This window comes from Electrophorus electricus, chromosome 7 (assembly GCF_041902795.1).
Source record: "Electrophorus electricus isolate QZ-2024a chromosome 7, ASM4190279v1, whole genome shotgun sequence".
In the NCBI taxonomy this organism is placed as follows: Eukaryota; Metazoa; Chordata; class Actinopteri; order Gymnotiformes; family Gymnotidae; genus Electrophorus; species Electrophorus electricus.
The window spans coordinates 34,555,598-34,571,788 of NC_137503.1; the positions used below are offsets into that span (position 1 = coordinate 34,555,598).

A 16,191-nucleotide genomic window follows, 5' to 3' on the forward strand; every position below is an offset into this window, starting at 1 on the left:
CCTTCTCAGGTTACCGTGGCGATTTGTAGTCTGCCTGGGCGCACAGGGCATTTTCTAATTTATTTTCTTTAAGCTTCAGTGCCTCGTACAAAATAACACTTGTGCAAGAGCCTTCACAATTTTGAATGAAGCATTTTTAAAATTTAAATCTATGCTTGTTCCATGATTTTCATGGCATTTATATTTTTAATGAGTAGGATGTTGTATACATGCTGTAATTAATGAGATTAGGATATATGTGAAATTTCTTTAGCTTGCAGATATAACTGAATAATCATATTGAACAATACCATTAGCAGAATACATTTAATAGAACTCTTCCATTCAATCTGACATGTGATGTTAGATTTCGGATTAGGAAAAAAGCATTCTGGCTCTATCTGGGAGTCCTCACCTCGACATCTATTACACTGGCAGTTGAAATAATAGCAAAGGAAGATTCATCAAGTAGTATGCAAGGATATTACTGAAAGTTTAAAAAAAAAGAAGAGTATACATTCTAAGGATGATACTACATAAAGAGGGGAGCTGAGCTTTCAGAAATGAGCATATTGTACTGTAATATCTCCCTCCAGGTGGCCTGGAAATAACAAGCTTATGTGGGAGGGAAATTATGGCAATTATCTGTAGCAAGGGTTCCCCTATCATTGTCTTGTCAAAGTCCTTGTGCTTGGAGTTATGTAAGGCATTACCATTCAATTACGGAACATCTCGTGCTATTGCTCTCTGCTACCTTCTGCAGCAGGGTTTGGTGGACATTTGTGTCATGATATGATATCTAAGCCTGACAGAGCAGCTCGGGAGTGAGTGTGTGCACTGGTCTGTCACGGTGTTCCTCCGGGCTCACACACCGTAGCCTCTGCAGGGCAGTGTGATTACTCATGGTCTGGACGATGTACTGCACCAGAGAGTTGATGTTGCAGTCACATTTCCATGGGTTGTTATGCAGATACACTTCTTTCAGTCCTGAAAAGTTTCAAAATTATATATATAACCAGTCAGCTGTGTCTGAGGAACCACATGCCTGCTTAAAGTCTTTCTACAACTTTCTCGCACATGTAAATTAGTTTATTGTATTAGATTGTTTTATCCTTCCCTCGAACTTCTCTTGAACGTTACAGAATTTTTCACAGACCTTCATATTCGTTTTATCTTTCCTACTACAACATTATACAAAATGTGACCCATTTCTGCAGCTCATAAAAGGTGTCAGTGTGATGCTTACTAAACTATTGTATTACCCCGAACGATGGCCAACATGTTGCCATCGATGTTGTGAAGACGATTGCCACTCAGGGCCACCTGGGTGAGCTTGGGGGTGTGGCGAAACACGTCAGCTGGCAGCCTCTCCATCTCGTTGCTCCTCACGTAGAGCTCCTGTAGATTCGACAGACCCTCCAGTGAGGATGCGGTCAGGGTGGGAAGAAGGTTGTTGTCCAGCACCAGCATCTCCAAGCTGCTTACAGGCTTGAACGTCCCAGGTTGAATGTTCTTCAAGACATTGTTGTCCAGGTTGAGAAAGAGCAACTCTTCGAGGCCGGTGAAGGCTTTTGGGGAGATCCTCTGGATGCGGTTCATGGCAAGATCCAACACTTTGAGAGCGACGAGGGGCTTGAAAGCATTGGGAGGAAGCGTGCTAAGAAGGTTCATGGGCAGATCAAGGTCAGAGAGGTTTCTCATGCCAATGAAGATATCAGATTTGAGACTGGAAATCAGATTCTGGCCCAACATGAGGAAGCGGAGGTTGAGCAGGTCTTTGAAGCCTTTCGAGGGGAGACTGCTGATCTGGTTTCCATGCAGGTTCAGAAGCATCAGTCTACTGGCAGAAGAGAAAGCCTGGGGTTGGATGGATTTGATCGAGTTGCGCTCCAAATTCACGCTTTCAATTTTGGGTACAGAGATTAGGATGTTGTCTGGGAGTTCCTGGAGTAAGTTTTCACCTTGCAAATTAAAAAAAAACATTTTTTCCCCATTTCATTTCATTATTGTGTCACTGCATTTAATATGTAAATCGGAAATGAAAAAAGCAAAATGTTGAAGGAAAAAACTGGCTCATCAGGTTTTGACTGACACTGTAGCTAGATCAAAGAGCCGTGTAAAGTTTGCTTTTCAGAGTGGCTCGTAGGTTAACGTGAAAACAGAGCTTGTCTGTTATTTAACACTAAGTTTAACTTTCATTCCTGACATTTTCAAGTCCTACCTGTGCATGCTTCAGTTCTCTCTAAGTCACCTTTAAATCACCTTTAAGTCACCTTTAAGTCACCCTTGCTCACCCATTTTTATGATCCATGAGTCCAGTGGGAATTTTGTCGGGAAGTGCTGGAGCCTCCGTCTAGAACAGTTTACTTCAGTCCTCTCTGTGCTGCTCCTCTGGGTACATCTGCAGACATCTGGGCAATTTTCCAAGGCCTCTGCCAGCCAAAGACACAGCACTGCGAGCCCTCCACAAAGCTTCATAACCTGGAAATAAAGAAATATCCCTAACCCTCAGCCATTCAGGAAGGAGGTAAACTACGCAATAAAAGAAAGATGCAAGAGCTGAAAAATTACGAGTGGAGATATTACAGCTTCAAAAAATGCCACCAATACATTTTCTCAGCTTTTTTCCTCTCTCTTAAAACTTAAATCGTACCTTTAGAGCCTATCAAAACCTTTCAGCTTCTTATCTTAAAGCCCAATGTTCCTGTCCCAGTGGAGGGTGTTGTCCTGCCCCTGCTGCTGCCTTGCACCTGTAAGGCTGGCGGGAGCACCACCCCAGAAGAACCACACCTCTGTGGCCCTCCTGTGACAGAGGCCCTTCTCCAAGCTCACAGTGACTGCAGAAAAATGGCATTGACTGATTATGGCGGAGTTCCACGTTTAGATACACAGCCAGCTGGACTCCAGAAAAGTGACACCCCTCTGTGTACTGAGTGTCTGTGTGTGTGTATGTGTGTGTGTGTGTGTGTGTGTGTGTGTGTGTGTGTCTGTGTGTGTGTGTATGTGTATGTGTGTGTGTGTGTCTGTGTGTGTGTGTATGTATGTGTGTGTGTGTTTGTATGTGTGTGTGTGTGTACGTGTATGTGTGTGTGTGTGTGTGTGTGTGTGTGTGTGTGTGTCTGTGTGTGTGTGTGTCTGTGTGTGTGTGTGTGTGTGTGTGTGTGTGTGTGTGTGTGTGTGTGTGTGTGTGTAGCACTCATCTTCCAACCACCATCAATGGCACAGAGACTATACTCAGCCCTTGTGTTTCTGAGCTTATATGACATGAAGCTCAAGAATCATATTCACATGGCTAATTGAGTAGAACTGAGTAGAATTGAGTAGAACTGAGTAGGCTTTAATTCATGGCAACACCCATGTCAGCAGTACATTAGAGGCTGTGAATGAGAGGACTATGCTCCCATGGAGGACATCAACACCCTCCCACCCCTCCCCTTACACTCGGCTGATAAGCGCACAACCTCCTTGCTCCATCTCCATTTCCACTCGCCTGCTGTCGCCCTCGGGAGATTAGGAAGTAGCATGACGGTAGTTTCTCACTCTGTCGCCGGCCGTCATCGGGCCTCTCACATTTACACGATCTACGTGCAACTTACGCAGAGCAAGACTCGGACCTCCAACGAATGGGATTACGGAGGCGTGTGTTTAAGAATAGCAGCAGACTGGCATGTCTGCGTGCTAGGATGATTTTATTGTGCGATAAAGCCAAAACATTCTTTCATGCCTTGCCAACAGCAACACAATATGCAAAGCCATCTGGAGCAGTGTAATTATAATTTTTCTCGCTCCACACTGGGAGAAAAGAACACACAATACATGGGCCCAAAAATAAGTACAGAAAGTCCATGAGGACAGCATAATTTAATAAGGCAGCAAGGTTATTCTTTACATCACATTTCAGGTATTGATCATATTGGAATATTGGAAACCTGTATCCACATCAGATCAGTGCTGGCATGTCCTATCTGTCTGACTGTATGTTTACACAGCAGAGAATCATAGTATGCTGTGTGAGGAAAGTGAGTGTGATGAGCAGAGTGAGGGTGTATGAAGAGAGCGAGTGTGTGTGAAGAGAGTGAGTGTGTGTGAGGAGAGTGAGCGCATGTGAAGAGAGTGAGTGTGTGAGGAGAGTGAGTGTGTGCTCTACACGACAGCTTTAAGGGCTAATTGCATTACCGAGCGCCACAGCATTGATTTCTTTCTGCACTGATGTGCTTCCACACCCAGGCCATCTGAACCCAGGCCTACAAATTCCAGCTGCAATTCAATTACAATTTCTAAATTCACACCATTCCACTGGTAAGATCTGGTACACTTGTAAATTATGTTCACATTCATCATATAGTGGAGTGTGGCAGTTTACAAAATAGGATCTAATTTTACAATTACAATAAGAAAATCTTAAAGTCCCACATATATAATGTGTGTGTGTGTGTGTGTGTGTGTGTGTGTGTGTGTGTGTGTGTGTGTGTGTGTGTGTGTGTGTTTTTTACCCACATTTATATATTTTTTCATGTTCTGATCCTGTGAAAGTCATTCATAGATAAATCTATTCTTTATAGTAAACTGGAAAGGTGTCGACCAGCAGCACAGATGGATTAAGATACGGACAAAGACAGAAGCACCAGTTGTGTTGATGGAGCAGTAATACTGTATTTATCAGCGTGGCCGCCTGTGTTCACACGGGACGGGAGTGTTTCTGTACGGCCGCAGTGGGTCAGCGAAGGCAGCACGGTGTTGTCAACCTTTTTATTAACCGAACACGTCCCCTCTCAATATCCGTAGGAATATAAATTCTCACTGTACAAAACATAATACATACAAGAAAAAAAACAGCTCAGCACAAGAGGCAGACTATACGTCATACTTTCAGTTATCAGTCCTCGGCTTCTAATGTCTTAGTCAGTATATTTGATATAGATTACGCTAAATGGCTAATGACATCTTAACAAAATCATAACAGTGTAAGTGTTCTTCTTGAAGATGAAACAGCATCTTGTATAGATCCTATTTAAAAAGTCACAGTTAATTTAGGTTGATACATGTCATCTGTAGTACAATGTGAATCTCGCAGAATTTGCAGTCACGTAAGCATCCCACCAAGCACCTTCTAAAAGTGTATGAGATCCATTTGTATTATAAAGCACTGGAGAAGGCACAGAGAGAGAGAGAGAGAGAGAGAGAGAGAGAGAGAGAGAGAGAGAGAGAGAGAGAGAGAGACCTTTAACCCGTCTCAGCTGTCTAGTGAAACACAGCTCACTGCTGCCACCTAGTGCGAACCTGCTGCCGCTGCAGCGCCTAAACACTTTTGCCTCCGTTTAAATGGGACCACTCCCAAACAGGCTCCACTAAAGATTTGGTCATAGAATCGTGCAAATATTGTAATAGCGTGTGCTCTGGAAACATTTAAGGAATTAGCCTACAACGTTTCATTCAAATTTAAGACATCTTTCATTTATTTTTACAAAAAAAAAACTCATTACATGCTGGATAAAAATGTCTCAGTTCTCTGTGCGAGTAAACTTCCGTTTAAAAATTCTAAACGCATTAGGAAACAATCATGGGAGAGACAGAAGTTTGCAGTAGACTGATGGGTGTTTTTATGGAGCGAGTGCTGAATCAGAGCCATCTTAAAGTGATGCATCTCTATGCTTCCTAAAATGGCAGTTGCACACAGGAAGCCCTGACCTCACAGCTTTGCTCGCATGCACACAGCTGTTTTTTCATGCAGTAGTGTGGTTGTAATTTTAAAGGTGATTCTGGCTGAGTAACTGTACTGCAGAGCGGCATCTCGCGTTACATGCTGGGGTCGCAGCAGAATAACCTTCGGACTGATGCAGTGTCCAGCGGTCTCAACCTTCGGACTGATGCAGTGTCCAGCGCTCTCTTTATGGTGTCTAGGCTAGAAGACTTTTCAGCAAGCGAAGACCATTAATCTGACAGTATTCTCACAGGATAGCACATATAGTTGAATAACCAGTACACTATAAAATTGGGATCTGAAAACTGGGAAGCTAAAAAATCCTGAATAAAGTTATAATGAATGGTATATAATCTTAATGCAATTTTTACTACTTTATTACTGTACTAAAGTAATTAGGTGCTTGGAACGGCTTCAGAACAAACACTTGGACATCTGTTAGATTTATAGCAGTATTAGTTTGCTATAATAATCTGTTCACTCCTTAAGAGGAATCCTCCAAACTCGCATAGAGCAATAACCGCAGCCTGCGCAACTGCAGATAATTTGCATTAGCATGAATGATTAAATGAAGAGATCATACCTGAAATGTTTGTCTTCTGGGAGGGAGTTCACGTCTCCATTAGCCCGGCTGTTCCAGGTAACACTGCGGACTCCGCACCTGCAACCGGATATGTCACGCGCGGACAAGTGTGAGTCGTCGTGGCTGTATCAGTGCTCGCGCGTCCTCCCGTACTAACGCACTTTCTCCGCTAACATCAGCAGTGACCCGTTTAGTCTTTCATTACTGGGAAAAATAACTTTTAGAATATTCCTGTAATAAATACATTGCACGTAATACATGAACACATCGGTATCTTCGTGATCCTGGCACATACAGCTGATGCATTTTTACCGCTGCTCAGGGATGTTACCGCACGGTGCTCGCTATGTTTGAATAATTAGTATTAACGCGCTAGCGGTTCTGAGAGCAAAAACTTCACCCAGCTTTCGCACTCCCGTACACGCTGTACGTAAAACAGCTGATCACGATTGCATAGAAAAACAGATCGTTAATATTAATACATTTGTAATAAATAGTAAATTTATTGGCTACAATAAAGGACAAAATACAAAAAAAAAAAAAAAAAACTTTTATTTTTTTGCAAATCACTTTTTTTACAATGCAGTTTTGCCTGTATACCACAGTTGTTCTTGGTTCTGGTAGCTATGCATACATTTCGTAAGTAAGCGTATGTTATAGTATTTCAGTCATCTCCCCTCACTGTAAAATTACATTTACAGCTTCTTGAATTGTTTATGAAAAACGGAACACTTCAGCCAGGTAAGTCTTAAGGTCATATCTACACTGATCATTAGCTTAGAAGGAAACACTATTAAGTGAATTAGATATCACTTAATTGTGGTTTAAGTTGCAGGTTCCTCTTAAAAGCTGTCAAATATATAAACCCTTGAACAGTGAAGACACCACTGAAAACAATTGTATAAACTATGCAGTTGTGCATCATATACATTACAACCAGGTCTGCAAAAAGCAAGGATTAAAGACATGAGTTATTGCTTGAAAATGGTACTTATAGCTTTGAAAACATTTGAATTACTCTCCTTCACCATCTGAAAAACAGTGAGAGCCCCGCCCCAAAGACAAAATAAACTGACAAACCTGAGGTAGCAAAGCCCAATTTCATAATTTTGGTTATGAAAAAGATGCCTACCATAGGGCATGTAATTGCAAAGATGGACTTTTCCCTCCAATTCGCATTAAAACTATATACAAAAATGAGAAAAAGGCAGTTTTTTTAAATCTTTTCAAAGCACTGGTCCTGAGAATAGATGCTTGTTCTTACTACACAAAAACAAACAGGTGCATTTATATTCCATCATACAACATATACAAAAGCATTATACCAGCACTATTAAAATAAAAGCAAAGCAATTATTCTTCAAATATGGTAAAAATAAAAGGCTTCAAGAGAATTTATTCTATGCAAATGCAGAAAATATTTAAGTAGAAAAACATGTATGTACATTAATATACACAGGAGAGCTTAGGTATGGGGCCACATCTGAAACTAACATGCATAAATTAAAAGATTTTTTTTTTTTAATTTAACATGCATAAATTAAAAAAAAAAATAAATTCTTAAAAAACAACTTCTTGGATGCGAATAGCTGCCAAGCTGCTCAATGACAGCAGCTTTCTGTCCTTGTTTTTTTTTCTGTACATTAGACTGGCCAGATTGGTTTGTTTTTGACAGTTCTCCCACGGAGCATGCTTGCGGCCCAGGGTGTGTGGGTGCGTGTGTGTGTGTGTGTGTGTATCGGGTCTGTCAGTACAGGCCAGGGAAGATGCGGTAGCGCACGGCGCGGCAGTACTCCTCCCAGGCTGAGCCGTACTTGCTCCTGCACTGGTGTTCGTCACGGGCCTCGCGGTGCACCAGCAGCACCAGCAGGTAGACCAGGTAGAAATAAGGAATCACATGACTGAAACCTACAACACAAGGAGGAAGGTGAACGAGTGAAACATCTGAGTGCAGCCCCTCTAATGTAGATCTAAACCAGATCACTACAAGCATGCAAGTCCATATTTACCACATGACAGGGACCAGGCTAGGGCCATGATGATGTCACCAAGGTAGTTCGGATGACGCACAAGTCCCCACAGGCCAGACACAATGAGACTCTTTCCCGTAGCAGTTGGAATCGTTTTCAGATCTGATCACAGTCAACAGATTAACAGTTAGATATTTCTCTCCCCTCCACCCCCTACATTATATGTTATTATTTTACAAAGGACAACTGGATTAATTCAGCAAAAGACAAGCACAATTATTTGAGAGAACAAAACGGGGAAAAAAGAAGAAAATACATACGAGACAAGGCAGGATCATAAGGATTTCTTCTGAAGGCAAACTTCTCGGAGTTAGCTTTCCGGAAAATGTAGTAACCAATAGCTGTGGGGATAGTGGGGGAAAAAAAAAGGCAAGGACTTGACTCAAAGACTTACAACCTTCACCCTTATTTTGCTTACACTGATATTAATGCAATTACTCAAAACACTATCAAATATTATCTTGCTAGTATTCTGTTAAATAACAACTCTGTAAAACAAAACCATCCAACCAAAGCTCCCACTTACCATTCAGTAAGATGATGGCAACAATCCAGAACACAGAGAGGTCACTGGGATGATTGACAAGATAATACGACTGACAAGTGAAAGTAAAAGGAACCCAGGCCAGATCTCCAAATGCCAGCATAAACCCAAACCCATCATACACAATGTCCATCATGGTCAGAAGTTTTTCCTGGAATTGAGACATGAGTTCGGCACTAAATAACAGAGCTCTGGACCAGCTAATGAGGAGTCCAGCATGTTTGTGACTGTGAGAATTTTACCTCGTGCCAAAGCCCATCAGCAACCCACAGCAGCTGAAAGCCGTTGATGAGGAGCATGGCAGAGGAAGGGCTGTCTAGGCTCTGGTGCTTCATCTCAGCGAGTAACATAGCAAAGTTGATCACAAGCTATACCACAAAAGGAAAAAAAAAAAAAAAAAATAAAAAAAAATACACCGTTCTTTTCAGTCTACAAAATAGGATACAACATTAGAACAGGAATTTAGTGTTTTGTTATTCAAAATGGCAATAAGGGTGCAATAGAGGGTGCAATAGAGTAATTAGAAGTTCTGCACAGATTTCTGGAGTACTGAAATTATATAAATCAAAACATCTAAGAGTAACATAGATTTGATTGCTTACCCAACCAATCAGGCCAGGACGCATTTCACAGAAGAACTTGATATCAAAGTTTTTGATTCTTGGGTTGAGTTCACGGCCCATGAAGAAATCATAGATCACATAACCTGAACAAGATGACACAGAATCCTATTTAGAGAGCATTACTGAGTGCTTAAATTACTCCCCAAAAGACTAGTTTACACATCTGAAATCAAAAACTTTCAGCTGATACTTTTATTAAGACATGGATGTTGCAGCCATTTTATTGGTCATTTTTAAATTGTACTTTCTGTTCTTTGTGCATTTAAGCAACAGTGCAGTCACTATTCCTTTCTATTCTGATGAAAGCCTAAATGCTGACGCGTGCTGAATAAAAATAAATCAATTCTCCGCTTGCAGTGCTGCTGGTTTTCCTCTTTTCCCTGACTAAACAGCACTGTTTGACTGCCACCCACCCACCCCTACACACCAGAATTGCCGGCAGGGGCGCGCTCATGGTCAGGGGCCCAGCGAGAGCGGATGAACAGGTAGGTGCTGAGTAGGGTGGAGACAAGCAGGGCTGAGGTGTAGAACTGCAGGAAATGAGCGTGGATGTAAGTGAGATCCACCTCGTAATACATAGCTACACCCACAGCCAATGCACTGAGCAGCAGTGCATAGAATCCTGGAAGACAGAAGACAGGCAGGACCAGGCCATGTGAGACAGACACACACAAACACACACACACACAGACACAGACACACAGACACACACGTCTCAACTCCTCATCCTCTTCAGCACTTCTCTACTTCAGTTCTTTATATTTAATTAGTTTTCCAATTTACAACATGGTGGAGAATTAACTAAGATTTTCTAGACACCAGCGTTTTCAACCCTCTCAGTCAGACTCACCATTAATCCTGTATTTCAACGTTTTTCCATTCTTCAGAGGCATTCCTTGAACCACCTGGGGGCAGACAAGTTAGACAAAGGGATTAAAAAAAGAAAGAAAGACTAAACTGACAAGCTAAATATTACAGGAAATTAGTTTGTCACTGATCCAATACAGCAATGATCTTTAAGGGAAAAATCACTGTGTATCACCACTGTGGGGTTCATCAAATTCCAACAGTGTAGTGCCCTTTGTAAAATGTGTAGTACCAAAGCCTTAAGGAATGGTTTTACTCAGATGTATAGGATTCTCTAAAATCTTATCAGATTCAATGAGAAAGGCATGGCAGTACCTTTCCGACTGGCAGCAGTGAGAGGACAGACTGGAAGAGCAGCCACAAGAGCATGATGGCGAAGACGTTCCAGTCCCAGAGCGAGGGGATGGAGTAGAGCGAGAGGGGCAGACTGGCGAGGCCGACGAGGCTGGCATCCTTCTGACCACAGAGAGTAAGCAGAGCCAGCACCAACACAGGCAGCAGGAGCAGCCAGAACACCACTCCTGAACACAAAGCCACAGTGAACCAGAGGCTCCAAATGCATCAAGATATTAACAAACAAGCAATTTATTCAACAAGAAACTCAGCAACATGGACTTGTGCACAGGGCCCCTCTGCACGTCCCTAAAGATAACGGTGCAGCCGGCTCTTACCAACGCGACCTCCGAACTCCAGCGGGGTGGGCGTGCTGGCCCCCTGCAGAGCAGTCTGGAGCACCAAGGCCTCTGCCAGCTCCAGAGGTCGGCCATCGCCCTGGCCCTTCCTGCGCCGCAGGTTGTAGCGGGTGGATGGCTTGTATTCAGGCTCTTCCTCAGGCTTCTATAAAAGAACCAGGACACCGTGACCAGAGCTCATGGCTTCTCCATTACACTGGAGCAAAATGAAAACGAGTGAAGCAGTTGATATATGTCACTCAATCGCAGAATCCAACAAAGCAAGCCAGTCAACTAGAACATCCTGTATGATCGGACATGAAAACAATGAGAATTTCACTCATGGATCTGCTATTCTCCTGCTTCAACCTGAGCATTTATGAATTACAATTTTACCTAATCCACATTATTGTATGTCATTTTACCATTGTTTTTTATGCTGATTTTCCATACTTGTGGCAAATACTAGATAATAAATCACTTAAAAAAAACTGCGTAACCATCACAAAACCACCTTCATGTCTGAATGCACCAAATCACCAGACTGATATCATAGGTTCACATTAATATGACTTCTGCCTGCTACCATAACATATTTCTAGGTATACTTTAACAATTATAATTGATTTTTATGGGTTTTATTTAAGAAGGCAATCCATACAGTAGACTGTTTAACTAGCAAGCCATCTTTACCGTCAAGCCTAATTTCTGAAGAGCTGAACTCTCAGCAGTCCGCTTTGGTGACTTTCACTTAACGTAACGTCTGCACAAGTCAGGAGGACCAAAAGGAGCAAACTACAATAAGCTGGTCTGATAAGACACAGAGAATCCAGATAAGACAGGAAGCAAGAGAGCGTACGACAGAAGTAGCCACAGGGTTTCTAGGTTTTACCTGATACAGATGATCCGGCCTCCTTAGGGAAGGTAAAGACCTTTTCCTTTCTGTTTAGTGTGTGACATTATTTATTCCCCTTTAGCTGGTGAACTTTTTAGTGATATTCTGGGTTAGCAGACTAACAGAATCAACAGAACAGAATAGGAAGCCCCTGCTCATCTCGAAAAGACTCACCTCCTCCCACCTCCTTCTAAACACATACCAAGTTAATACAACACCCTCCCCCAACAGGACAGCACACCACATCTCACACCCGGGACAAAAATGTGGAGTGGTCCTGCTAAGCCAGATGAGATGCCTGATGCAGGAAGAAGGCAGAGCCTCACCTCATTGGCTTTGCCATCTGTGGCTTTTTCCTCTTTATCCTGTTTACTGGTGGTGTTGTTCTCTTGTGGTATTACCTGACACCAGAGCACAGGGCAGGTATGAGGGAGGAAAAAAACAGAAACCAACACTCAGCAGTTATGTTGCATCAGAATGACCCCCAAAACCGAATCACACACACAGGAAACTGTTACATCTGATACATTTTCTCTGTTACAGAATATTCAGTTTTAAGATTAATTGTGAGTTTTGACCCATCATATATATACTCCATATAATTCATATACTTATCCAGAAATCGTGCTAATTAAAATGGGCAAACACAAAATTGCCAGTTTATTAGATAAACCTTTAGGTACCAAATCCTTTCTAGGTCAGTTAAAATAATGAGATTATGTTAAAAATGTGTTTATATATTAAACACATACATAACAGAGAATACTGTATTTATAAGCATTTGCATGACAGCATTTATAAGTGCATCTACAATATAACTAAATAGGAAAAGAACCCAGTTATCACCTGCCCTTTGGACAAATTGAGAACTTAAAAAAGAGTCTGTTCAAAGCTGACACAGCATACAGGTTCCCATTACTCAGCTGAATTGAAGAGTACAAAAGTGGTACAAGAAGTAGTGGATTACAACTGTTAACCAATTGTAAAATGCATGAGAACCTAGTACAGCTATCGAGTACATGAACCTTGTGAAGTGATTACTCAGTGTAGGTTAATGACAGCTAAGCACCTGCATGTGTGCAAATAACAGTGAAAAGATTACATTCATAGACCTGTTAAATCAATCAGATTAACATTACACCAGATCCTCAATGGCACAAAGGTTGCTGTCATTCTTAACTGCCTCCAAAAGAACTAAATAATTTAAAATTAATTTTAGGTTCTCTGTTTACATCTTGTTCCAATTACTGACTAGGTTTTTATCACACAAAAACTGAAACATCCACAGCCAAGCTCATCTAAAACCATCACTTACATGATGACAATCAAGGAGTGACAGCTGGCTCTCTCTTGCTCACGCACGCACGCACGCACCCCACCCACACACACCCACCCACCCACCCGCACGCGTGCTCTGAGTGGGTGTCCTTACCACAGGGGTGAGTCGCACCTCCAGCACCTCTTTGAGCTTCACCTTGAGAGGCTCTGAGGTGCGGGACGAGGAGCGGCGAGATGTCCTGGCAGGGGAGCGCGAGCGGCTTCGGCGGGAGCGTGCTGGTGAGCGGGACCGTGAGCGGGACCGAGAGCGGGACCGAGAGCGGCCGAGGCCCTGCCTAAACCCAGACAGGCTCTACAAAGATAGAACAACACCCAAAAGGACAATCCCAGATGCATTACAAACAAGTCCAGATACAATGTACTCTTAATGTATGAATTACAAGCATGTTCTGAAAGTTATGGATATTCCTGAATACACTGCAAAACTAAATTATTCAGTTTCATATAGGTATGCCTGTTTTTAAATTTTAAAACAGAACAGCACCAATCACTTAAAGGAAGAAACCACTATGTAGATGGAGTCTGTGGGAGTTGAGAAGTGCTTACTTTGACATCATTCTCCTTCAGCTCCAGCTCTGTGCCGTCTTTATAGATGACAGTGTAGAGCAGAGTTTTGGGATCAAAGCTCAGCACCATAACCTCATAGTAGAGGTTACTGCCAGGCCAGCGGCCCATCACAGTCTCTCCTTCCTGAAACCTGACTGGTGGCATCCTTCACCTGCACCACAGGTTAATACAGGTCACGAATGTGCATCAACACCATAGCAAGACAGCATGCGTCTTCATAACACAAAACACAGATCATTGGCCAATCAAATGCCTCCTCACATGTAGTACAATTATTTAAAACTTTCAAAGTGTAAGAAAAGTTCATTAAAGCTTCCAAATGAATATACACCTTAAAACGTCTCTACTTACAAGCACTCTCTGAAAACCACCGTGTAACAGATGTAAACCTTGTGTTTTTAAAATATTAAGGGCATTCCACAATACGTTCTTTCAAAATTTCATGAAGGAAAAGTATGGATCGCCATAATTGCATGCAGTGAGGATGACAACAGTGTTGTGTTGTCAGTGGTGGCCGTCTCACATATGCTGACAGGCCTGAACCCACAAGGCTGAAGTACTACTATCACTTTCACCCTGTAGTCTGTGCACCAGTCTTTTGTAGCCTCTTTAGTGGCCTTTGTAAAAAGGGATTCCAGTAATAATTACTTTTACAGTTTCATAACCACTATTACATAATTACTAACCTTATTTCCTTTAAGATTTTTCCCCCATCTAACTTTTCAGTTTTAACAGTAATTCTTAACACATGTATACTACCCATATCTGTTTTCAGATAGTATATTTTGCTTTGATATATATTACACACATTCACACAAATTTAAATATTACAAAATGTATGAAAAGTCCACATTAGCCAAACAATACATGATGTAAACTGGATACAGGAGACCTTAACTCACCAAAAATCACAGTCCCTACATTCTTAACTGAACAGACACCCCAAATTCTGAGTTGTGGCTGAGTCCTTGCTGACTTCATTACGGTTTCAGGGTTTAAGTGAAAAAAATCAAGTCAAAGTTTGGAGAACATAGACAGGCAGGGATTCCCTGTTTGACCCCCCAACCCTTTGTCAAGCAAACTCAAAACAGCATATTATCCTAGAGGATGCCCTAAATACGTTATCACACCAACAGGCCAAAAGAGTTAATACCATCCTAAAACTGAAAACTATTAAAGGCGCGCGCGCACGCACACACACACACACACACACACACACACACACACACACACCTTCAACATTATGGTGTAGTGTGCAACAATAAATGAAAAATTACCGTGGCAGATACTTAGTAGTTTTTTGGGGGGGGGGGGTTTTAAATTCATTCACACTGGGTCAATCCACACAGCCACACGGTCTGCACTAACTGCTGACACTGAGTACGTGACAACGTACCGGCCAGACGCTGGATGCGTCCAGATGCTGCTCCTTTAACAATAGCTTCAAATGACAACTGAATGGAGGGAAAACGTCATGTGTTCAAACGAGTGTTAGCTAGGGCAAGCATGGCATTAGTCTAGCTCCTATAACTGCACACACGTTAGTGAAAACGTTGATTTTTACCAATGCTTATTTTATTTCTTAAAACGTATAATCCCAGATGACAAGCAATGTGACAAAATAGCTACTGCTACGTTAGCTAATAATTGGGTAGCTTCTGTTAGCGATGCTGTAGCATGATTTAATTGCGCAACACACTTTTGTGAGCACGTCAGCTGTTGGCTAGCCAGCCTGGATTAAAACTGCATTAAGTGCACCAGAGTCCCGTGACAGTGGCAGGTTTGGACAGCCAGGCTACAAAAACCAGCAAGTTGGTTATTAGGAAACAGGCGCGAGCTGCCCCGCGGACCAAGCTAACGGAAATAAACGGATTCGAAATACCTCGCGCGCTTCTCGGATTTCTACTAAATACTTCGTTTGCTATAAAATAACAGGCGCTGCATCTCGTTTTAAAGACAGACAACATCGTATATCTCAACCGCTGCTGCAACTCAAACGCGAACTTTCCCAGTCTAATTCAGACTCCCGCAGCTGGATGATGGTTAGTTATAGCTAAGCTAAGATAAGCTAAGCTAAGATAAATTTAACGTTAGCGGTCGCTGCTAAGGTCCAAGTACCGTTATCAGTTTAATAAAGACAACACATTAAACATTTTCAGTGTGTAAATAAAGACGGCAGTTCCTACCTGTTAGAAAAAAGGAACAGTTCTTAATACCTAAACCAAAGAATTATCTTTATAACAATTTTACACAACTAACTAAAGCTAGTTATTAAAAATACAGTCCGAGCGCGTAGTTGGTTCCTCCCAATCCAGACGACTCAACCTACCAGAATCGATGAAGGCGCGAAGCTCAGTGATTGGCTGCTAGTTTGCTAATTTAAACTGACTAAT

The 16,191-nt window shown here is 42.1% G+C and overlaps 2 protein-coding genes across 4 annotated transcripts; both read right to left on the reverse strand.

Annotated features, from left to right (window-relative positions):
- Positions 1 to 292: 292 nt before the first annotated feature.
- Positions 293 to 6,601, reverse strand: si:dkey-1j5.4 (uncharacterized). Of its 3 annotated transcripts, none has more exons than XM_027022465.3 (4): positions 6,264 to 6,601; positions 2,274 to 2,460; positions 1,242 to 1,816; positions 293 to 966 (listed from the first exon to the last, which is right to left on the reverse strand). In XM_027022465.3, exons 2-4 carry the CDS (start codon positions 2,288 to 2,290, stop codon positions 779 to 781), a joined length of 780 nt encoding a protein of 259 aa, XP_026878266.1. In that variant the 5' UTR covers positions 2,291 to 2,460; positions 6,264 to 6,601; the 3' UTR covers positions 293 to 778. The 3 variants fall into 3 exon arrangements, with proteins under 3 accessions (XP_026878266.1, XP_026878263.2, XP_026878264.2); XM_027022462.3 differs by having other exon boundaries at positions 1,242 to 1,940; positions 6,264 to 6,600; XM_027022463.3 differs by lacking the exon at positions 6,264 to 6,601 and adding an exon at positions 2,633 to 2,791 and having other exon boundaries at positions 1,242 to 1,940.
- Positions 6,602 to 6,800: 199 nt separating this feature from the next.
- On the reverse strand, positions 6,801 to 16,142 carry lbr (lamin B receptor). Its single transcript, XM_027022460.3, has 14 exons — positions 15,985 to 16,142; positions 13,778 to 13,949; positions 13,326 to 13,523; positions 12,220 to 12,294; positions 10,999 to 11,164; positions 10,643 to 10,848; positions 10,311 to 10,365; positions 9,888 to 10,082; positions 9,440 to 9,543; positions 9,080 to 9,205; positions 8,820 to 8,988; positions 8,554 to 8,634; positions 8,273 to 8,395; positions 6,801 to 8,171 (listed from the first exon to the last, which is right to left on the reverse strand). The coding sequence occupies exons 2-14, from the start codon at positions 13,940 to 13,942 to the stop codon at positions 8,011 to 8,013; spliced, it is 1,824 nt and encodes a 607-aa protein (XP_026878261.2). The 5' UTR covers positions 13,943 to 13,949; positions 15,985 to 16,142; the 3' UTR covers positions 6,801 to 8,010.
- Between the last annotated feature and the right edge of the window lie 49 nt (positions 16,143 to 16,191).

What these genes read in the sequence shown, in the direction of transcription:
- si:dkey-1j5.4 (XM_027022462.3), bottom strand. Translation starts at nt 2,457, where the DNA reads ATGAAGCTTTGTGGAGGGCTCGCAGTGCTGTGTCTTTGGCTGGCAGAG. An exon ending in CTCATGGATCATAAAAATGG is followed by an intron (nt 1,941 to 2,273) that starts GTGAGCAAGGGT and finishes TTAATTTGCAAG; the next exon opens with GTGAAAACTTACTCCAGGAA. An exon ending in CATGTTGGCCATCGTTCGGG is followed by an intron (nt 967 to 1,241) that starts GTAATACAATAG and finishes GAAACTTTTCAG; the next exon opens with GACTGAAAGAAGTGTATCTG.
- lbr (XM_027022460.3), bottom strand. Translation starts at nt 13,942, where the DNA reads ATGCCACCAGTCAGGTTTCAGGAAGGAGAGACTGTGATGGGCCGCTGG. An exon ending in CGCCCCTGCCGGCAATTCTG is followed by an intron (nt 9,544 to 9,887) that starts GTGTGTAGGGGT and finishes CATCTTGTTCAG; the next exon opens with GTTATGTGATCTATGATTTC. An exon ending in AGCCTGGTCCCTGTCATGTG is followed by an intron (nt 8,172 to 8,272) that starts GTAAATATGGAC and finishes CTTGTGTTGTAG; the next exon opens with GTTTCAGTCATGTGATTCCT.